Genomic DNA, 23,898 nt, shown 5'->3' with positions numbered 1-23,898 from the left:
GAGTTTACTCCCCCCCCCCAAATTGACCGAATTTTACTTCACCTATAAAAAGTGCACACAGAGCAAGGAAGATGCTAAACACATCCCCTCCGTTCGCTGGCATTGAGATTACAGGTGTGGGCATGGCAAGCTGACGCCTGGGGAGGGAAGGACCAGATGTTAATGGACTCAGACCCAAGAATGTCAGGGAGAGGGAAGGACGCGGAGCTGCCCCTCGAGAAGAGGAAGGCAGTAATGGGGTCTGGGAGAGGGGGGACAGGAATATGCACTTTGTCAAGAAGAGGCTGCATGGCCAGGGGGATGCGATTCGGGCCACGGCGGCAGCGGAAAGCGTGAGTGTGAGCACTGGCGCCATCCTTCCCCAGAGGGGTGACCAGGGACCTGCTCAGAAACTGCATGTCAGCTGCTCGGTGTGTAAGAGGAGAGCAGCATTGCTGTGAAATTAGAGTAAATCAAGCACCGATGTGAGCCACCTACTGTGCACGCATGCGGCCATCAACGAAGGCCGACCTTCCCACCACCTGCCCGTGGGTCAGGAGAGGCGTCGTCAGGGTGTGAGAGGGCTGTCTGGGAAGGTTCCGCCAGGCCAGGAGGTCCGCCGTCCAACCCGGCCATGTACGCAGGTGCTGGCTGCTCCTATTTGTCCTCATGGTTACCTGCATCGCCTTTCAAGTTGGTGGGCATTTCCACGGCACATAGTGCAGCCTAGTGCTCACCGACTCACCTGTACAGAGCAGAGAGGGGCCTCTTGTTCCCGGGTTTTGGTCTGTAGGGTTTGGGTTCCCCGGCCATGTTGATATCTGGAAGCATAAGATAAAATAGCACGGATTAAGAAACTATGAAGCCATTTGAGGAAAGTAAACCATGAAGTTTTATGTTCTTCTTGCCACTTGTCTATGCAAATGTTACATGTCCTCACTCATTCAACAAGGATTTATTGAGCACTGACGTAGGCCCAGCACTGATGGAGATAGGTCGCGTACCGAGCAGGTTAGACACACCTCTGTGGAAACCATCCTCTACGGGGAAACAGACTGTGGGTAACAGATATAATAAGTGAGAAAAATACCTGACATATTAGAAGCTGATCAGTAGTATGAAAAGAGAAAATGTTGAACAGGGTAGGGGGTATTAGGGATGCTACCTAAAAATGAAGAGAGACAGAAAGAGAAGAGAGGGGAGGGAAGAGAGAGAGAGAGAGAGAGAGAGAGAGAGAGAGAGAGAGAGAGAGAGAGAGAGAAAGAGAAATATTAAGAAGAGAGCATATTCTTTGCTTCAGGAACGATAACTCTGATAAAGTCACTAAGATTCAATAAGAAGATGCTTAAATACATGACAAAAGAGTATCTGCATGCAATTGACCAACTCAATTTTTTAAAAAATGTATAAAATGTATAAAAATGTATAAAATGTATAAAATGTATAAAACATAAGAAATTGGAAAGTTTAGTACAAAGGTTTGGAAAATGACATAATCAACTAGATTTAATACAGTTAAAATGTCCAAAGGATGATAAAAAGGAAAATCCAAAGGAGGCAAAGTTGAAGAACAATTGGAAAGAAGTGAGGGACATTATTTTGTAAGAAAAAGGGAAGACTTCTGTGGAGTGGATTCAATGCACTGTGTTAGGGATGGATGAACACATTGAAAGGAAATTAATTACAAGGTGGTTGGTGGGGTGGAACTGGGCGAGATGGGTTAGACATTCCCTGGAGCCAACCTCCCGTGGTCCCTCCCCGGCTGGCAGCACCTGGGAGGGTGTGGCCCAAAGGGTGTCTGTGGAGTGAGTGGAGTCCCTCCAGCAGGTGGGGTCCCTTGGCTGGGCCTGCGGGGATCGGGCCAAAACTGGCTCTCCAACATCCCCCAAGGGGTCCTGGATTGCGAGAGGGCGGTTCTCGGGTAACACAACCAGGAACCTGGGTAACACACCCAGGTTCCAGGGTGCTTCACCAGAGAACCGCTGCTGCCAATCACTGCAGCTCGGCAGCTCCCACATTGCACATCTGCCCCCTGGTGTCATAGCTACTGGTCAGAGTGTCTACCCTCTGTTGGTCATTGTGAGTCATAGCTACTGGACGGATGGTCAGACTGTCGCTTAGCCTTTTATATACATAGATATGTAAATTTACACGTTCTACACTGCTTTAGTGACCATCATCTGAAATCTAGTGCTTGTGTCACGGGTGATGGTGAAAGGGGTTGGTTAGGGACAAGGGACAAGGGACAGGGGACAGCAAGCAGGAAGCTCAGCTAATCAGTGAACATAAATCATTGCAAAGGTTGGGATGAGGGAGCACTTCCTTCGTATTGAACTTTATAAATGCAAGATTTAATTGTGTCTTGAGAACAACCCAACTTCTCTGGAAGCCAAAGCTTAGGTTGTTATGTCTCAAGAGCTGTTGACCTTGGAGTGACCATACCTACCAAGTGAATGGCATCTTAACAGTACCCTCTGTGGTCAGTGTTAGAGCGACCTCTGAGGTGTTCTTCCCCGATTGTCCTGGTAGTGTGCCAGCGACACACAGGTAGGGCAAGAAGAGGGATGACCAAGCTTCCATGTTAGCCCACTCTCATAAGATATGAGCTTTGGAGAAAACTATTAAGATACATACAGAACATAAAGTGTCATTTCTTAAGTTCATGAGTTTGCAAGTAAATTCATACCAAATACTAATATTTAGGAATCTTATAGTGTCCTCAAGAAAGGATGTGGATTTAATTATTCTCAACAAATTCTTTTGAGATGGTCCACAAAATCCTAGTTGCATTCTCTCTTGCTGTGCAGAAGTTCCTATGGAGGTATCTGTGTACCAAGCTGGTGGACTCTAGTCCCTAAGTCTGAGAATCATATTGTTGTAGAGAGGGTTGGTGAAACCAGGTAAGTACCACCAAAGAACAGTCTCTTGATAAGTTTCTGTTTGGGTTTACCTGTGTGGAGGAACTCCTCCGATCTCTTCCCAGACACAGGGACAAAGCAGAGGGAGCTAAGGCTCTGCCTGAGCCCAGGAGACCCCTGGACACAGCAGACCTCCACATAAGGAGGGGTAGGGGCCTGTGACATTGTGAGCCTCTGTAAGGGTCAACTGAGAGGCTTATACAATGGAACCATATCTATATTTTTAAATATGTTTTTATTGATTTTAGAAAAAGAGAGGAAGGAAGAGGGAGAGAGAAACCATCAATGAGAGAGACAAGCATCGATGAGAGAGAACCATCTATTGGCTGCCTCCTGCATTCTCCCTGCTGGGGATGGAGCCAGAAACCAAGGCATATACCCTGCCTGGGAATCCAACAGGTGACCTCTCTGTGCATGGGATGATGTTCAACCAACTGAGCCACACTGGCCAGGGCAAACCCATATCTATTTTGAGGTTTCAGTATTTCAAGTAAGCATAAGAAATACAGAAAAGAGAAAAATTTATCCTTCTAATACTAAACCTCAGATTCAAACAATTGAAAAATATTCTGTTGGGCCACTAGCTTCACTGAAATATATTCAATGTTCTAAAAAATTTAATGAGTTTTCTTTTCTTCTTTAGTTTTACACTAAATAAGCAATGTCAATATACCATGAGAGAAATAACTAGAAAGTTAGAGACCTGGAAAAAGTCAATGAGCTGAACGAACCTCTTTGGATTTGAGGTAAATGATTCGCGGCAGAGGGAGACAGGTGCCATTGCGAAGTGCCATCCTCAGAAAGGACAGCCTACACACGGAAAAGTACTTACATGTCCAGTTCCTGGTGGCGTTCCACTGAAAGCGGTAGTGGCTGCATTCTGTGACTTTATGCCTTGAGTCTTGGGAAGATACCTCCAACTCTACACCCAAACTCTCCTCTGCTCCCACCTCACTTAGGCCTTGTTCCAGCGGCACTGACTACTGACTGCCCCTTTGACCTGGGACGTCTACAGGACAGTCATCATTTCACTCCCTTCCTGTGCCCTTCAGCACCCTGCCCAGGGGTGTTTGTCCACCAGGTGCTCAAAGAACCCGCCAGTCCACAGCCCAGCAGGTGTCGCTCCGCACGGCCTGCGGAAGTGGAGCCAGCTCACTCTGTCAGCACTGGCCAGTGGGCTGGTTACCTGAAGGACGTTTTGGAGGTTGCTGTTAGGTACCCTGGCAAACACATAAATCATGGCAAAATGCCATCATATATCCCGTGCTTGGGTATCTGTAATGGATATGAAAGCATAAGATTCTGGAAAAGAACCCTCAGGTATGTTTCCCTTCAATGTTTTTATATAGATGTGAACATAGAGATGTTTCGGATGTTACCCAGCAAAACAGAGCACCCTAAAATAATAGTTTGTGAGACAACCAGAAATATTTAAAAAAGTATTTTACATTTATTTATTTGCATGTATTCAATCTGGAATATCCTCATAAAAGTGAATTGACTCTTTGAAATCATGTAATATTTACACATTACAATAAACAAACACCTGTCACCCATCTCTACCACCCTGTGGGCATCTGTCGTGGAGAGAGAAGTTTAACCTTGATATCAAAGTGAGGTCTACCTCATAGAGTCATGAGGCATCCACATTACCAATGTGATCTTTTTATTTATTTTTTATTTTTTTAAAATATATTTTATTGATTTTTTACAGAGAGGAAGGGAGAGGGATAGAGAGTTAGAAACATCGATGAGAGAGAAACATCCATCAGCTGCCTCCTGCATGCCCCCCACTGGGGATGTGCCCGCAACCAAGGTACATGCCCTTGACCGGAATCAAACCTGGGACCCTTCAGTCCACAGGCCGACGCTCTATCCACTGAGCCAAACAGGTTAGGGCACCAATGTGATCTTTTTAGATGGAGAAAGCATTTACAAGAAGAAAAACAATTTCTAAGTGAATAAATGAAAAGTAATCTTCTTATTCTTGGGGTAGTTTTGCCTCACTCCCTGCCCTGGGATTCAATAAAAGTTTAAATAATTCAGCTATGGCACAGATGCTGACAGGAAAAGCCACTCGGTCTTTTATTGTTCACATTTGGAAGATTTAGAGATTCACTCCTGTTTCATTGAATAAAAATCCAGGAGATGAAGAAAACAGTCTGCTCTGTTTGACAAGTGAAGGCATAAAGCCATCCATTACCCGGCACAGGCACCGATCGGGCGGGAGTGCAGTTACTGTGAGTCAGCACCCAGGGGCAATCCTGGGAAATACGCAGGCGGGTCCCTCCTCCCACGCCACGCAGACAGATGTCCGAGAGGCCGAGAGATTAGATGGCTCCCATGATGATGCGTGACAACTGTCTTTACTAGTGAGCTCAGGCCCATGCCAGGCACTGTCCTGGGGGAGAGGACAGCCTGAGCCTCTGCAACAGCGGGGAGCCACAGCTCCACCAGACCCGGTTCAGGACCGCCCCCCCCCCCCCTTCCCCGTATCACGGCTCTTCACCAGATCAGGACGCCACTATTCTCTGCCCCTCAGACCTGGCCTGGCTGTGGGAAGCAGCAGGGAAGTCCTGTCCTGGTCCCAGGGGACTTGGCATCCTGGAGGCTGTAGAATTGAGGGGTGCTGTGGGGAACAGTCTGGCAGTGATGCGGAAACACGTCTGACTCTCGCTGAGCTGCCTGGTGGGTTCCAAGGCGGTGGTCAGCTGGGGCTGCGCGGGGTGCTGGACCTCAGGGCGATGCCCCAGTCTTGCAAAGCGAGCCGGGCCCAGCTGTGCTCTCCAGTGCGGACTTCGGGGCCATTTCCAGCCTGAAGCTGAGGGAGCGTGTAGCCAGTTTTGTACAAAAGCGAATGGTTCTCATCTTGTTCTTCTTGCAGAACCAGAGCTTCAGCATCTGGAATAGGTCCTTATGGCATGTAAACTAGTCACTGTTATGGGACTGCAACTGTAGCCTCCTTTTACTGGGCCGTCACTGTGTCGGGAGCATTTTAATGCGCTCGGACCGAGTTTCATACATTAGTTCTGACACTGCATCAGGGCCGCCGCCGGTTATTAGAATGCTAATGCAGAAATCACTGCTTGGCTGGTCCCATTTGTTACAGAAAAGCTGCTCCGGGCTCTGCAAGGACACGGGGAAGCTGGTGGCTGTCTGTGACGGCGGTCTCCCCAGCAGAAAGGGAGCGAGGACATGTGCACGTGCCCGGCTGGGGGCCCTTTTCACTTGCTGGCTGTGATCTCAGCCAGGGCTGGTCCCGGGTGGGGGCTGTGAGTGGGGGTGAGAGTGGGGGGAGGGGCGGGAGGTGGGTGTGAGCTGGTGCTCGGACTGGCATCATCAGCAGAGTCTGGCTGAGCTTCCCAGACCTGTTCCTCTTTTTTTGTTGGTTTTACTTTTTTCTCCATCAAAACTCCCACTAGCTAATCATCAACGTACCTGTGACTGGCCTTGAGGTGTGAGTGGCCAGGAAGCTTGATGAAACACTGTGGCTCTGGTGCACATTTACAACATCTAGTTTAAAGAGATTTAGCAGAGAGCACAGCACACCTCCCTCAGGCGAAAAGCCAACACCAAATGGGGCGTTTTTCAAACATGAATTACCTAATTCCTCAAATTTATATCATTCCCCCATCACGTTGTCTCTTATTTTATCTGGGATATTTTTTTTGAAGATTATTTTTCTATATTTCATGAGCATCTGTCAACTCTCTACAAAGGTCAAACTGAAGGACGTATCTATCTATCTATCTATCTATCTATCTATCTATCTATCTATCTATCTATTTATCTATCTTTATTGTTGAATGTATTACAGATGTCCCCTTTTTTTCCTCATTGACCCCTTCTAGCGTATACCTGCCCCTCTCCCCAGGCCTTCACCCCACTATTGTCTGCCCCCGGGTTATACATATATGCATGCAAGTTCTTTGCTCAGTCTCTTCCCACCCACCCACCCACCCACCCCCACATTCCCTCTGAGATTCATTAGACTGTTCCATCTTCTGTGTCTCTGGATCTATTTTGTTCATCAGTTTTATTCTTAGATTCTACATATGAGAGAGGTCATGTGATACTTGTCATTCTCTGACTGGCTATTTCACTTAGCATAATGCTCTCCAGGTCCCTCCACACTGTCTCAAAGGGTAAGAGATTCTTTTGTTAACAGCTCCTTAATATCCCAGAAGTTCTTAAAATGTACCCAGAACTTCCTTACCCACTCATGTACTGATGAGCACTTGGGCTGTTTCTAGATCTTACCTATTGTAAATTGCACTGCTATGAACATAGGGGTGCATACATTCTTTCTCATTGGTGTTTCAGGATTCACAAGATATATTCCTAGAAATGGGATCACTGGGTCAAAAGGCATTCCATATTTAATTTTTTGAGGAAACTCGATACTGTTTTCTATGGTGGCTGAACCAGTCCACATTCTCTTTAGCACTTGCCATTTGTTGATTTGTTGATGTTAGCCATTCTGCAGTATGAGATAATACTTCATTGTCATTTTAATTTGCATCTCCTTAATGATTAGTGACCTTGAGCATTTTTCATGTTTCCTGGCAATCTGTATGTCCCCTTTGGAGAAGTGTCTATTTAGGTCTTTTGCCCATTTTAAAAATTCGATTGTTTCTCTTCCTTTTGTTGAAAAAAGATATAGGGGAAGATATAAACAAGTGGAAGAATATACCCTGTTCATGGTTGATAGAACTGACATAATTAAAATGTCGATACTACCTACCCAAAGCAATCTGTAGATTCAGTTCAATCCCTACTAAAATACCAACAGCATATTTCACATATCTAGAATAAATACTCCAAAAGTTCATATGGAACCAAAAAAGACCCCAAATAGTCACAGCAATTTTGAGAAAGAAGAACAAAGCTGGAGACATCACAATACTAGTTATCAAGTTATACCCACTGTAATCAAAAGAGCTGCCACTGGCACAAAAACAGACATATAGATTGATGGGACAGAACAGAGACCCCAGAAATTGACCCAAGCCATTATGCTCAATTAATATTTGACAAAGGAGGCAAGAGCATATAATGGAGTTAAGACAGTCTCTTCAATAAATTGTATTGGGAAAATTAGACAGATACATGCAAAAAAAACCAAAAAAAACTAGACCATCTACTTACACCATACACAAGAATAAACTCAAAATGGATAAAAGACTTAAATGTAAGTTATGAAACCATAGAAATCCTAGAAGAAACCATAGGCACCAAAATCTCAGACATCTCTCATAGCGATAGGTTTATAGATACATCTCCTAGGGCAAAGGAAACTAAGGAGAAAATAAACAAATGGGACCACATCAAAATAAAAAGCTTCTGCACAGCAAAAGAAACCACCAGCAAATTAACAAGAGAGCCCACTGCATGGGAGAACATACTTGCTAGTGATACATCTGAGAATAGGTTAATGTCCAAAATATATAAAGAACTCATGCAGCTTAACAAAAGGCCATGTTTTGTAGAGATAGACTCTAGAAACCAAACAAGTCAAACATAAAACTTGAATAAATGTTCACCAGCAGTGGCGTGAAGATGTTTAGGACCCTAAACATATCCCATGGACAGACAATAGTGCGGGGAAGGCCTGGGGTGGGCTGGGAGCCAGGTTGCGTGTGTGTGTGTGTGGGGGGGGGGGGGCAAAAGTAGGAAATGTGACCCCACTTCTAGGAATATATTTGAAAAATGAACAATTTTACAAATACACCGAATGATCTATTGACCTCAAGAATGAAGACAACTCCCATGAAAATTAACCAAGAATACTTGGTGAAAAATAATCTTGGCTGTACGTTCATTGTTAATGCATAGACTTAAAGTTGTTAATTTCTTTGCAGCCCAAGAGTCTACTAGTTTCATACTTGAGCACACAATGCTACTTCAGGAAAGTGAAATTCAACCAACAAGGAGTCCGGGTGACCCGTCGCCTTGAGAACCTCAAATTCCCATCAGTGAAGCAAGGTCGACCCCAAGCTTTGGCTCTAGCTTCTGTCTCGCCCTTCCATTTCTAATTTCTCTCTTTTCCTGTGAGCACATATGGACTTATTTTCTCAGGTCCTTTTTGAGGTCATTTCATATCCAATGTGTAAGACACCAGAGCTCCAGCACTAGGCATTTATAATTCATAAACACACTGAAACGTCAAAGCCCATGTTAGGCGGCTGAGCGCATTCTACGTGGAGAGTAGTGCACGGCTTCATCACTCAGAGTGGGCTTCGTGCACAGGAGCGTCTGTCTCGTGCAGAAACCTTTTAGAAGTGCGGAGTCCAGGGCTCAGGTCTGCATTGGAACAAGACACCCTGGTGACCGCTGTGTGCACTCAAGTTTGAGGAGCACTGACATGTAACACATTTAGCGCAAATCCTTTCCCTCAGTTACTATTGTTATTACTATTATTATTGTTGAGAGTATTATAGATGTCCCCCATTTTTCCCCCTTGTCCCCCTCAACTCGGCTCCCACCCTACCCCAGGCTTTCTACGAGCTATTGTCTGTCCATGGGTTATGCTTATATGCATATACATTCTTTGGTTAATTTCTCCCCTCCCCATTCACTTCCCTCTGAGAATCATCAGTCTATTCCATGTTTCCATGTCTGTGGATCTATTTTGTTCATTAGTTCATTTTGTTCATTAGATTCCACATATGAGTGAGATCATGTGGTACTTGTCTTTCTCTGATTGGCTTATTTCACTCAACATAACACTCTCCAGGTCCCTCCATGCTGTCTCACAGGGTAAGAGATCCTTCTTTTTTACAGCTGCTTAGCATTCCATTGTGGAAATGTACCACAGCTTCTTCATCCACTCATCTACTATTGGGCACTAGGGCTAAGGATTTTATTTTTTAACTGTTTTGAAAAGGAATTAGTGAGGATCTTGAGCAGTAAAATGAAGCTTTTAGGGAAGAAACCTGAAGCCATTTAAGTTTTAATTTAGTGTAAAGGCTTAAAATGAAATAATGCTCTCTTAAGGTCACCTTTGATGATAATAATAGCTGCTGGCATTTGTATGTCATTTAATAGCTGGCCACATTTTCACACACATCACAAAAATACTTTTCACATTCATCTGGTACAGATATCTCTTTGAGTCAGTGGAGAAGCAGGGTAAGGGTGTGTGTTTCCACTGCTCTGGGTGATGGGCATGGGCGGTCTGTTCAGCTTCTAATGAGCGCCCTGCAGGACCAGGAGCGTGAGTGTGTGCACTCGGGAAGGAGGCAGATTCTAGGAGCATTGTTTGATAGCAGCTGATTACTGCGGTCATTTACGAAAGATGTCCACACACTCTTTCATGCCTGCACTTGGCAGAGTTATCGTCCCTGGAAGACATGCAGGAACCCGTGGCCGTGGTATGTTACACACAAAGGGGAAGTAGCTGGTTCTAAAGACGAAGATTGTCCTAGGTCGTTTGGGTTGGTCTAGTGCAGTAACAAGGTCTCTCCATCTGGAAGAGGCAGGAAAAGAAGAAGTCATAGCAATGCCTTTGAGGACTCAGCTCCACCGTGGGCTCTGGTGATGGGAAAAAAGGCGATGAGGAAGGGGCAGTGGAAGCCTCCAGAAGCTGTGAAAGACAGGAGGCATCTTCCAAGAACCTCCAGAAAGAAACATGGCCCTGCTGACCTTGACTTTTGCCCAGCAAGACCTGTGTTGGACATCTGACCTACAGAATGCTAAGATACTAAATTTAAATTATTTTACTACAGGCCTGGTGCACGATTTTGTGCACGGGTAGGGTCCCTAGGCCTGGCCTGTGATCAAGGCCAATTGGGGCCTTCTGGCTGCCAGCTGGGGCCTTCCTTCATTCCGCACTGCCCACTGGTGGTCAGCGCACATCATAGCGAGCAATTGAACTCCTGGTCTCCCAGTCAAACTCCTGAGGGGACACTTTGCATATTAGCCTTTTATATATATAGACAAGCCACGAAGTTTAGGGTCATTTGTTATAGCAGCAACAGAGAACTCACAGGATGCCATTGCCTCTGCTTGAGTGCGGACCAGGCTAAGTGACTCACTTCTAATGAGCACAAGGTACAGCAGTGGACGCCACCTTCTGGATTAGGTCTTAAAAGACTGGGTCTCACATCTTGGGTGAGTTCCTGCTTTCTCTTGGATGGATCCCCCACTCCGAGGGAGCTGCTGAGGCATCACCAGTCACCCTGTGCAGCGGCCACATGGTGAGGAGCGGGGCCCCTCAGCAACCATTTGGGTCTTGAAAGAAGATCTTCCCTGTCAAACTTACATGACCGGACCCCACTGTCAGCTCCATGGCCTCCTCAAAAGAGACGCCAAGCCCGACCACCCAGGTGAGCTGCACTTAGATCCTGGCCCATAGAAATGGTGAAACACTGTGTGTGGTTATTTTAGGCTATGACATTTGTGGGGAACTTTTTGCAATTACTCTAGATTTTATTTACCCACCAAAAGAGAGAAAAGAACCAGGAAGGAAAATGACAATTAGGAAGGTATGGCTCCATATGTACACATTCCAATGAAAATTGTGAGAAAATATCCAGTATTTTTGGTGTCACAATGTGCACACATAAAAGCTGACACTCCCATAAGTACAGTCAGCTTCTATTCAGGTTATAAATGGAATGAAAACCTGAAAGTTGAGAACAAAATTTCTCAAAACACGCAGTCTTGCTAAGAATACTTTCATCCACTTTTACACACATTTTAATGGTTCCGAGCTGTCAAAACCACTGTGAGTCCACAAAGGCAATTAACCTCTACTTTTTTCTTCTGCTCTTTCTTCTCTTATATTTTTACTTTTCCTGGGAAGTCTACACTTAGTGGAACAAAGCATGGCACAAACTGAAATTAATTGATGGGTCTTCTACTTTGCTATATAGAATATTCTCTAGACTGCAAGTTACACAGCCTAATGAACTTTCATATATATACATATCTGCATATCTGCTAAATGAAGAAAATAACTGTTCGCTTCATGGTACTTTTATGTTGCATTTTAACTTGAAAATGATTATTGAATTAGAGCATGTTTTTCTTTTCTTCCTTTATTAGTGTAAATTGTGTCGGCCAAGCAGATATATCTACTAGCCACATTATAGTGCACGAGGGCCAGGCGATTCCCGCCCCACGTCTTATTTAATTCCACTGACATTCAGATCACAGCTTCTGTTAAATGGAAGTGTTAGCCGATCAACTCCATGGCTCCTGCATTGCTGAAATATGATTCCCCAAATCCCGCTTTTACTAACTGGTGTATAAGTCATCTCATGGACAAATATAGAAGCAAAGGGCAAATTACAGCCTGGGATTGTAATTTCGTTTCCCATGAAGTTGAATGAATTTCCTTGCCTAAACGTTGCAGTAGGGAAAATTGTCTTTTTATACATTAGTGTCCATTTTATTATTTTCTCTGTGAAATCAGAACTAGTTTTACCTTTTAAAACTAACTGCCAAGGTAATTTCCAGTGGATAAAGATTGGGCATTTTTATTTTGTAATGGCCTCTTGCTATAGTGACATTTAATATAACATCTGATCTGAATTTGATTAACAGCATATAGTCCAATATTGAAAAGTCATAAAAAATATTTCTAAAGTCTACTTATATTCAGCGATGAGAGTTTAGGTGCTTATTGGTACACAGAGGAGATGGACTTTTCCTCGCCCAAAGCCCCTTCTCCTTAATTTAAATTCTCCTTTGTTAGCGCGTCAATCAGACGTGGTCAATGCCTCATCGAGGGGGAATGGACACAGCACCACAGAGAACCCACGTCCGAAAGCGCCCAGGCGCTGTGCCGTAAGCAAGCAGGATTTGGTAAGGAAGAAAAATAAGCTTTGTACATTTAAAAAAAGAGAAGAGTGATTGTGCTTTGATTCACAGAGTCATCAAAATATGCCTCCATTCTGCGGAGGAAAGTGGGCTATCTCCCCGCAATGGGCTCTGCTAATGAAACGCTAGAACAGCCTTCGGGGTGTCTTCTGTATGCGGCTGCCTCGCACCGGACGCGAGGCTGATAAATCATGACAAGGAAGCACCATCGGCAGCGTGAATACAGGAGAGTAATTAATTATGCGCGCTGCTCGGCTCAGGGCGAGGCCCGGGCGGCGGCGCCGCGGTGTGCGTGGGCTGTGAACACGCGGCTGTGGGGAGACTGGGTTGTGTCATTAGTGGGTTCCTAAAACATGTCCCCCACGTGGCCTTGGCCATCAGGATTCACTCTGAGGAAGGTGACAGTTCAAAGGGGGCCAGGCAAGTGTTTTCAATTGTTGGTTTGTGACGAGGCTGTGACTATCACTTGGGTGTGTTACCCATGTTAGCTTTTGTCTGTGGAAGGGAGGGGACCATGGTTCAGGGAGGTTGTCTGGGTAGTTTGGGGGGCTGATCCCGTAATCATGTCCCCTCATTTTGAGGGGCACCTATCAATACATCTGTATCTCCCTACCTCAAACCTGTATTTGCTTTATTCTGCTTCATTTCTTCTCTATTAGGAGTTAGGCACTGGAACATGGTATCACTCTGTGTTTTAAATGTCCCCATTGTTTCCTGTGTGTGGGCTGGTGGTAGATGTCACTGGGGTGGTAAAATCCGTGGGATGTTGGTCCAGATAGTGTCTGTCCCTGATGCTTTATGGGTCTATTACTCATCTCAAACAGCCAGAAAAATGTCGGCTGCCTCTATTTGCTCAGGGCAATGAATTATAACAAATTTCCCATAAATCTTCCTGGGAAAGTTCAGCTTAATCACAGCTCACATGATATAGAACTGTCCCCAGCACTTTCAGCTCCACGGAATTGTCAGATGTCACCCGCACCCTGCAGAGCTTTTGGGGTTCCTTTTCTTTCACAGGCACCACAGCTCCCCTTTCTAGCAGCTGTCGGCGGAAAGCACTGCAGTCAGTCACACGCGCACTCAGTGCATCACTGGTTCACCTCAATGCCCCACAACTAGAGCTGTCTCGGGCTCTGCCGTGGCCACACAACGCAGTCACCACTGTATTAACACAACGAAGCAACATTCAACGTTATACAACAACCTAAGATTGACGGTTACTTACAATGTCCTACAGAGGCAGCTTTATGCTGAAACAGCACTCACACACGTCTAATCCCACCACGTCACAAAACCTACTGATTCTGTAAACACAACTCTGCCAAATTCTACAGAAAATGTTGAACATTTTAGTTTGACGTCACATGAGTGAGGTCCAGTTATTTATGGTGACAGCGTTGGCCAGACGTGGACACAGTGACACGGTAAATGTGGAAGTGCAACCGTTGAGACTGAAAGGACCTGCCACAGCCACATCCTGGGTGCCTTGAGTAGATGCTTCTGTCAACAGCATGTGATGCACGTGTGAGGTTGTGACAGAAAAGACTGACAGGCTGCCAGCAGGGACCGCACATGCTCCACACAGAGAGACTACCCCTCCTTTTGGGCCACAGCGTCTGAGTCGGACAGCCCCCCAGGTTCCCTTCCCACTGCGCACTCCCCCGAGGTGTAGGGCACCCACAAGCTTTGCCGGGTCCTCAGCGCTGCACCCTGCATGGAGCCCCTCCCCACGTCCCCCGACAGTGGCACCTCATGGTGCCCTGTGTCTAAGTTCAATGTGTTCCTAGCCAGTCTCAGAACCAGGCTCAGGAGCCGGACAGCCTGGGCCAAACCCCAGCTCCAGGACTGACTAGCTTAGAGAGCTGGGCAATTTACCTAAACTCGTTTGTCAAGAAAACAATTGTACTTCCACAGAATGCTTTGCTATGTGTAAACTCTCAGCCTCATGGAATGTCCTCATGGTTAGCTGTGTGGTTATTCTTATTCTAACATCATCTACCTCCCCTCACCTCCGGGGAGCCCTCTAGCCCTCCCCGCTCCTCCTCGTCTCTCTGTCCCCCATTCAAGAAAGGCGCAGGGGTTGGGAGGGCTGGCGTTGGGTGTGCCGCTCTTGTGAACACTGAGAGAGGAGAGACTGCTACCCAACTGGTGTGAGTCTCCGACTCCGGGGGCAGGAGATACAATCACTCAGCCAGTGCGAGGGTTTCCACGTGAAAGGAGGATGGACATCCAGCTCCCACCTTGGACAACGTGTGGTCACTCAGCTGGTCTGATCTGCTGGTGCTGCCTGCAGAGAGACAGGGAGTGGGAGGCAGCCGGGACAGGCACATGGAGAGGCAAGAACGGAAGAACACCTCCCTGAATCACAGTTCCCACCAGGTTCTTCTTGGGCCCAACACGTCTGAGTTATCCATGAAGAGCAGCGAGCTCTCGGGCATAGGATGGCCCGTGACAGTGGGAGGCCCCAGCAGGAGACCCAGGGCGCCGGGAGAGTCGCAGGGCACCAGGCACTTCATCGGGGACACATTAAGTAAGAAAGGTCCCCGTTAGGGGGCAGCACATTCCACACGTGCGGGATGTAGATACACATGGTAACCGGACGGGGTCTTGAGGAAAGGCCTGAGTCTGCTGCAGACGGGTCTCGGGCCGGGAGGGGCAGCTTGGGAGGTGCTGGGGTGGGGGCGGGGTCTGAGGCATCAGGCAGTTGTGACACCACCTACCGATGCACCCAGGTGGCTGCTGACTGAGGAAGTGGTAGGTACTCAAGTGTGCGCGTGTGTGTGTGTGTGTGTGTGTGTGTGTGTGTGTGTGTGTTTGGGGGGTGGTGTGTGTGTATTTGTGGGCTATATGTGTGTGACTGTGGTGTTTGTTTGGGGTGTGTGTGTATTTGTGGTCTATACGTGTGTGCGTTTGTGGTGTGTATTTGAGTGTGTGTGTGAGTTTGTGGTGTGTATTTGGGTATGTGTGTGTGAATTTGTGGTCTATATGTGTGTGTGTCTTTGTGTGTCTTTGTGGTCTATATGTGTGTGTGTGTTTGTGTGTCTTTGTGGTCTATATGTGTGTGTGTGTTTGTGTGTCTTTGTGGTCTATATGTGTGTGTGTGTTTGTGGTGTGTGTTTGAGATGTATGTGTATTTGTGGTCTATGTGTGTGTTTGTGGTGTGTGTGTTTGAGCGTGGTGTGTGTGTGTGTGTGTGTGTTTGGGGTGTGTATTTGTGGTCTATATGTGTGTGTGTTTGTGTATTTGGGTGTGTGTGTGAGTTTGTGGTGTGTGTTTGAGGTGTATGTGTATTTGTGGTCTATGTGTGTGTTTGTGGTGTGTGTGTTTGAGCGTGGTGTGTATGTGTGTTGTGGGGTGTTTGTGTGTGTGGCTGTGTGGGGGCTGGTTGAGGGGGCTCTGTATTCCCATATCATGTGGCTCATCTGAGTGGGCCAGTGTCCCCTAACGTTCCTCTGAGACTCACGCTCTGCCTGGGCCGTTTCCTGTGGACCATGGTCAGTCCGCCCAGGCTCTGTGACAGAACTACCTGGACCTGCGGCTCCATGCCACCCTCGCCCTTGCCAGCCTCTGCAGGTGAAGATGAGCCGGCACCACGCCCGCTCCCAGGTCTCTGCTTCTCCACACAGCCACCTGACTCCAATGGCAGCATCAGCAAGAGGAAGGCAATCCTGGACCAGTCAGCCACGCCTTTAACCCCCCCATGGCCGTGATCTTGTGTGTGGCCCAGATGGGCTACTCTGTGCATGCCCTGGACCGGCCCCCGCTGAGCTGCTGCAGCCAGTGAGCCTGGCTCCCAGCGCTGAGCAGCAGGTGCTCCGCGTGGGCGGGGCTAAGTCACCTCCCTGGGTCTCCACAGCCTGACACCCGCTCTGCTCGGCTGGGACCTTCCGTGGCAGAGGAGGTGTGGCCCCGCCAGCAGCACTGGGTGCCACGCGGGCTCAGGGTGTCCCGCGGGCTCAGTGTGCCTTGCTGAGCGAGCCAGAGCGGGCAGGATCTGCAGCCACGGGATGTGCACCATCTCTTCTTCCATCCCTCTCACAGCCCTCCAATATCCACCACTCTCATTTCCTCTTGTTTTCACTTTCAAATAGTGATAAAATGTAGATAACAAAATCCGCCATTTCAAACATTTCTGCATGTGCAGTTCAGTTGCATTAAGTGCATTCACAGTGACATGCAACTGTCCCCGCCATCACCCCCAAAATGTTTTCATCTTCCCGGATGAACTCCACATCCGCTCAACCCAACTCCCGGCTACATGCCCCCCCTTGACACCCCCCCCGCCCCCACCGCGTCTGTTTCTAGAGTCTGACCACTATCCTCCTCCTATGGTGGAGTTATGAGAAATTTGGCCTATTTCACTGCACATAACGTCTTCAGCGGCTCATCCATGCAGTAGCATGGGGCAGAATGTCTTTCCTAGTAATACCGCATCATATCCCTCTCTCTGATTTCCTCTTGATTTTGACTGAAAAGCGCATCTCTATTTCTAGGCACCCTGTGCTGTGTATTCCGGTTGTGTCTTCCATAAGTGGCAGATGCGCCGGGTGGTCTTACTAAGCTGGGAGCTGGCCAGGCCGGCCCCGGGGTTTGCTTCTGCCGCCTGCCGCGCGCAGCCGAGCTGCGGACTCCCAGCCTGAGGGACACTGGCGACCACAAAACTGCATCCTTTTCCTGGACAATAGACCCCAGCCGCGGAGCTCGCACAGGCAGTTTCCAAAGAGGCGCTTTTCGCTTGGAGCGGCAAGGAGTCGGCAAGAAGGCGAAAGGACACCTCCTTCGGGATCTTGGTTCCTGATCCTCTCTGGTCAAACTCAGTTTCAGACAAAGGAGGCGGGAAGGGAACTGCCTGCAGAGGAGCCTTTGGGGAAAGGGCAGTGAAACCGGCTCCATCGAGCTCTATCCCGCGTCCCTCGGGGAACTGCTGTCTTATTTCAGAACGCGGTCATTTTAAAGCTTGGAAATGCTTTCGATAGAAATGATGACATGAATCCTGCAGTCAATTTGTGTGAAGTTCGCAAGTGTTACAGCTATCAAATGTGCTACAAAAATAATTGAATACATTTTTAAAACTAGTAGATACTGAGACTATCATTTATTTTCCTGGAATTGCCAAGAAATAGCAGAAGAGAAATAACCCCATCAGCTACAGAAAAGGGGTGGATGAGTCAAGCGATGCCACGCTTCATGCTGGCCGTGAGCTCACTGGGTTCATAAGAAGCATAAGCTTCTGCCTCAAGTGATTCGGAGCCACAGAATTTAGGATGATTCTTTCCCGGTTTAACCCTTGTGCAGGGCCGCCTGATGGGCGACCTAAGCTGCCTGCTGGCGGACAGCCGGTCTGCGGTGCTTCTAGGCCCCTCGGGAATGGGTGACGCTGGAGGGAGGGTTTCCCTGGGGATGCCCCGTTCCACCTGCATCCCCTTGCTCTAGTGCGTGGGGCACCTCAGCATCATTGGCCTAGAGCAGGGGTGGGCAAACTTTGTGACGCGAGGGCCACAATGGGTTCTTAAACTGGACTCAGAAGAAGGAGCTGCGGCCATGTTTCCCGACGTTGCCATGTTAACACTGCTGCTGGTGAAGGAGGTGGGGGGGGGGGACCCTCTGCTCTTTCGGCTCCGCGGGCAGGATAGAACAGCCGAACGGGCCAGATCCGGCCCGCGGGCCATAGTTTGCCCACGGCTGGCCTTGAGGATGTGGTGTTCCCCTCTCCCAATTTTCTCTAGATTTTTCTTACTCCCTGGAGCCTGAGTGTGACACACGTGATGGAAGACAGGTTTTGTGGGTTTTTTGTGCATATAGTTAACATCTTAGGATTAACCTTTATAACAAGTATTTTTGTTCTAAATAACTCTGTGGACTATACTAATATTTACTTTTTTTTCATTTATTGCTCTTTTATACCATGTTGTACTTGTACTATTTGCTAAGAACATTTCTCCAGAAAAAAAAAAAAGAAATTTAATGGTAGTTTGAAATGTCTCAAAAATATTTTTTAAAGTACTGTGTTATCTGAACACTAACTCTTTTTGCTGGCAGAAGCGTTTGCTAACATATATAAAAATGCTAGCCACGTCCACGGAAGTATGACATTGCCCTGGACATCTTCCCATAAGGCTGGAGTCTAGCCCCGCCCACAGGCTTCCCAGCATGTCTCCATCGAAATTTGTAATAGACAAGGTTGTCAAGAACATTTGAGCTTTGAACTCAAATTAATCCTTATATGGCCATCAACTTCTCATCTGCATCTTTCCACCTCTTCTTGCTCTTCCCTCATCTTTAGAAACTCCCTTCCCCACCACACACACCGCCCCACCTCACGCTCAAGAGCAAGAGAAGGAAAATGAAAAAATCATATGGCCTTGGACATCATAGGCCAGGCTTATTTCCACACCTTCCACGATACTGGCCCATATTTTTAGTCAACTAGCAGCTAAAAGAATATGCAGTAAGAACACTGTAGAACCTCATTAAAGCAAGCATTTCCTTTTGACAGTGAGGGCCCATGGGAGGGGCTGTGTGCTGCTGCACAAGGTCTTTCTCTTTTCAATGTGACATTTTCTCCTGTGGGTTGCAAAGGCATTCTGGGTAAACCACCAGAGGCACAGACTGTGGGAGTGGTGAGAGGGCCCGAGGAGGCCACAGCCCATAGGGAGCGGTGACCAAGGGGCTCATGGGGCTGTCACCCGCATCTTTCCACTGACTACATGAGACACGATGTCCTTACTTCTCCAGCCCTTCCCTGAGTCTCGCCCGGGTATGAAACTAAGTGCTACTTAGCAGGGGAGTTGGACCCTGTATATAACCAAGCCTTCCAGGCCATTTTGGAGACTTTGGCTTGATGAACTTGACTTAATGATCAGTCTAATTATCTTGGAATTACACATGACCATTTCATTTGGGCAAGTTCTTTATTTGATATGCATGCCCTCTAATGGTGCTTTTTTAGGTATATTCTACCAAAGTCTGAAATAACTTTTCTATAGGAAAATCTGCTTGAATTGAATATATTCAGGTTGAAAAGGGAAAAAACAAGGTCATAAAATATCCCTTAAAAATTTGACCATCAGTGGTATGTAGGTTAATATTGAGCAATGTTGCATAAAGGTCAATATAATATCAATGTAACATTTATATTTGTTAACATACTTTATGAGTTAAGATAAAATTAAGCATTTGTTTACCATTAACAAAAATGCTAATAATAGCAAGTCACAGTTTACAGGGATTCAGAATTTTAAATATGTTTTTGCCTAACATATAATAATTTAGACCATGGTATTTGGAACCAGACAGAAATTTCACTTCAGCTTTCTCATTCTTCCCCTTTGAGCTACTCAGCCTCTGTAAGCCACAGTTTTCCTCGACTGTAACATGGGAATTGCCTAGTATAGAATCTGGCAGCTAACTACTCCCTGGATGCAGTCTTTCTTCAGTACTAATCTTAGAGTCTCTATGTCTTTCAAAAATTGAAAACACAGTGAAATATTTATTACAAAGATGCTTTATATTAGGGGTTGGTAAAGGGATATATGGTATTTGTCATGGAGTAGATAACAATACGAACAATAATTGCTCTAAACATTAGGCAAGAAAGCATTAGCTTAGACATAGCGAGTAAGTCTGGACACTAAAAGACAATAAAAATGATTGAATGTTTTCTTAGAAGACAGATGCTTCTGAATGAACAATCATAGTCAGTTGTAAATTACCTGAGAACGGACCCCTAAGCTTTCCATTTGGGGGAATTACAGTTTCATGGGAACAGAAATGCTTACCTAGTAACATTCACAGATGGCAGGTAACAGGGAAATCTAAGCCACTCGTACACACTTGGCAGGTCTCGCTCACATTTCCTCTGACTCAGAAAGTTTTTTTGATCTCTTAGTTTCTATAACACAGAAATTACTAAAATTTCCACAGGTATATAGTCTGTCTTATACTGTCCTTTCCTTGTTTGATGTAATTTCCCAAATTGTACTTGCTAGGAAGAGAACATGAGCTTTAATATTGTCTTCTTATCATAAAAGATGCAACAGTTGGCTACAGTATGAGACACCTAGCCCTCAGCTGGCTGTCAAGACACTTAATACATAGTTTTTGTGCTGATGTAGAATTCAGGCATCTTTGGAAAGAGCGCTAACTCTTCCCACTATACGAGTATACTTACTGCATTGAGAAAACAATTACATCGGGATAGTGTGCTAATTATTGTAATTTGTTTCCTGTGAAATTGAAATTAACTGGTCTCAAATCCACCTCCTATGTCTCTGGCATTGCTAGGAATGTCTGTCTAGAGTTAGTGTTTGAGTATTGCAATTTTGGGAGAATAGTTTAGGAAATAATGTGTCACAATTACACGTGCTTGACTGTGGTATTTTGGGACTGGCTGAAAGGCTTGTCTCCAAGGAGCAAGGTCAGAGGGAAAACATGCGAGGTCTGAGGAGGCATCCGAGTGACATCCCTGAACTTGTATTTTCTCTCTCAGTGTTTGGGTCTTGGGGAAGGGAGCGAGCTTTCTGCTCATCATTGGGCAGCAGCATCTTCCTTGTAGGAAGGTTGTTTGAAACCCAACCCAAAGCTTAAACAGCGGCTGGAGAGAAGCTCTGGTGTGAGGGTCCTGATAAAGAGGGTAGACTGTCAGTTCCAGGCAGGCACTCCAGCCTGAGAGGGCAGGGCAGCCTCAGGGACAGCCAGGTGAGAGCTCACCTGTGTAGATGAGCACCGGCTGATGGGCCGAGGCTCACCTGGGAGATGGCACGTGGGAAACTCCTGTCAGGGGACGGGGTGCCTGATACCTAGCTCATCTGGGTTCTCTTTGATTTTGATGTAGTCCCATTGTTTATGTTCTCCTTAGTTTCCTTTGCCCTAGGAGATGTATCTGCAAACATATTGCTACGAGAGACTATATTGACTATAGACTTTATAGACTATATTGAGAGGATTTTAAAAAATTCTTTGTAAGTTGTACTGGTTTTTCACTCAAGAAACTGTATGGTGAGTTGGACAGGCTCTCTGTCCTTCATTAATTTTATTTCACGTCTCTGTGACAGACACTGATACAGGGGAAGAACTTGCAACAGCATCGCAGGCGAAAGTACTTGGAGTTCATCACCCGGGTGCTGTTATCTGGGCTAATTTGGGGGGCTATTGTTCCTCTTAGTGCTCAGACATGTCTGAGGTGGTGACGAGCAGTCCATCAATATGACAAGTGAAACTCTGCTTCTGCCCATTTGTAGCCAGTAAAAATGTCACTGGACTTCCTGATAAATGAGGTGTTTTATATGCATATCTCACATTTGTCTATTTACTGCACTGTGAGCCATACCTTACAACAGCATGCCTGCATTAGTCTTCTCCAAGCCCGAGTGTTTCATTTAAAATTAATTTAACCAATGTTGGCTCTTTCCATTTTTATCCCTAGGTACCTTGGCTGTAAGAGTTCCCACTCCATCCATGTGTTTTTTTAAAAAAAACTTTATTGTTGAGAGTGTTGCAGATGTCCCTTTTTCCTCCATTGACCCCTAGAGCCCCAGGCCTCTACCATCTTATAGTCTGTGTCCATGGGTTATGCATATATGCATACAAGTTTTTTGGTTGATCTCTCCCCACCCACCCACTCAACCCTGCTTTCCCCTCTGAGATTCGTCAGTTTGTTCCATCCTTCTATGTCTCTGGATCTATTTTGTTCAATAGTAAATTTTGTTTTTTAGATTCCACATATGAGTGAGATCATGTGATATTTGTCTTTTTCTGATTGGCTTATTTTGCTTAGCATGAGATGCTCCAGGTCTGTCCCTCCATGCTGTCTCAAAGGGTAAGATATTTTTTTTTTTATAGCTGCATAGTATTCCATGGTGTAAATGTACCACAGCTTTTTATCCACTCATGTCCTGATGGGCACAGGGTGCATACATTCATTCTGATTGGTGTTTAGGGTTTCTTAGGATATATTTCTAGAAGTGGGATCACTGGGTCAAATGGCAGTTCCATATTTAATTTTTGAGGAAACTCCATCCTGTTTTCCATAATGGCTGCACCAGTCTGCATTCCCACTAGAAGTGTATTTGGGTTCCCTTTTCTCCACGTCCTCACCAGAATTTGTCATTTGTTGATTTGTTGATGGTAGCCACCCTGACAGGTATGATGTGATACCTCATTGTCATTTGAATATGCATCTCTATGATGATCAGTGACTTTTAGCATTTTTTCATATGTCCCTTGGTCATCTATATGACACTGGAGAAGTGTCTATTTATTTTCTTTGCCCATTTTTTAAATTGGATTCTTTGTTCCCTTTGGTTAAGTTATATAAGTTTCTTATATATTTTGGATATTAATCTTTTATCAGATGAATCGTTGCCAAATATGTTTTCCCATACTGGGGGCTCCCTTTTCATTTTGTTGATGGTTGTTGTTTTTTGTTTGTTTTGCTGTGCAGAAGCTTTTTATTTTGATGTGGTCCCATTTGTTTATTTTCTCCTTAGTTTCCTTTGCCCTAGGAGATGTATCTGCAAACATATTGCTAAGAGAGATGTCTGAGATTTTGTTGCCTATGGTTTTTTCTAGGATTTTTTTGGTTTCACATCTTATTACATTTAAGTCTTTTATCAATTTTGAGTTTATTCTTGTGTATGCTATAAGTTGGTGGTCTACTTTCGTTTTTTTTTTTTTTTTCATGTATCTGTCCAATTTTCCCAACACCATTTATTGAAGGAACTGTCTTGACTCCATTGTATGCTCTTGCCTCCTTTGCCAAATATTAATTGAGCATAATGGCTTGGGTCAATTTCTGGGGTCTCTGTTCTATTTCATTGATCTATATAAGCAGTTCTCAACCTGTGGGTCGCGACCCCTTTGGGGATCGAATGACCCTTTCACAGGGGTCGCCTAAGGCCATTGGAAAACACATATGTAATTACATATTGTTTTTGTGATTAATCACTATGCTTTAATTTGTAACAATTTGTTCAATTTGTAACAATGAAATTGGGGGTCACCACAACATGAAGAACTGTATTAAAGGGTCGTGGCATTAGGAAGGTTGAGAACCACTGATCTATATGCTTGTTCTTGTGCCAGTACCAGGATGCTTTGATTACAGTGGCTTTGTAGAATAACTTGATATCTGGTATTGTAATCCCTCTAACTTTTTTCTTCTTTCTCAAGATTGCTG

The 23,898-nt window shown here is 45.7% G+C and overlaps 1 protein-coding gene across 7 annotated transcripts in view; it reads right to left on the bottom strand.

Moving 5' to 3' along the window:
* The window catches only part of RALYL (RALY RNA binding protein like), a 570,979-nt gene that overhangs the window by 109,519 nt on the left and 437,562 nt on the right, over positions 1-23,898 (bottom strand). For all 7 annotated transcript variants that reach the window (XM_081111044.1, XM_081111043.1, XM_081111042.1 and 4 more), the window contains one exon: positions 725-800. In XM_081111044.1, the coding sequence (XP_080967170.1) occupies positions 725-800 (76 nt within the window). The remainder of the gene's footprint in view (positions 1-724; positions 801-23,898) is intronic.

The sequence above is a fragment of the Myotis nattereri genome (genome assembly GCF_964212035.1).
Source record: "Myotis nattereri genome assembly, chromosome: 17".
Lineage (NCBI taxonomy): Eukaryota > Metazoa > Chordata > Mammalia > Chiroptera > Vespertilionidae > Myotis > Myotis nattereri.
The sequence above is the reverse complement of the archived record's forward strand: the minus strand, read 5'-3'. Positions and strand labels throughout refer to the sequence as shown.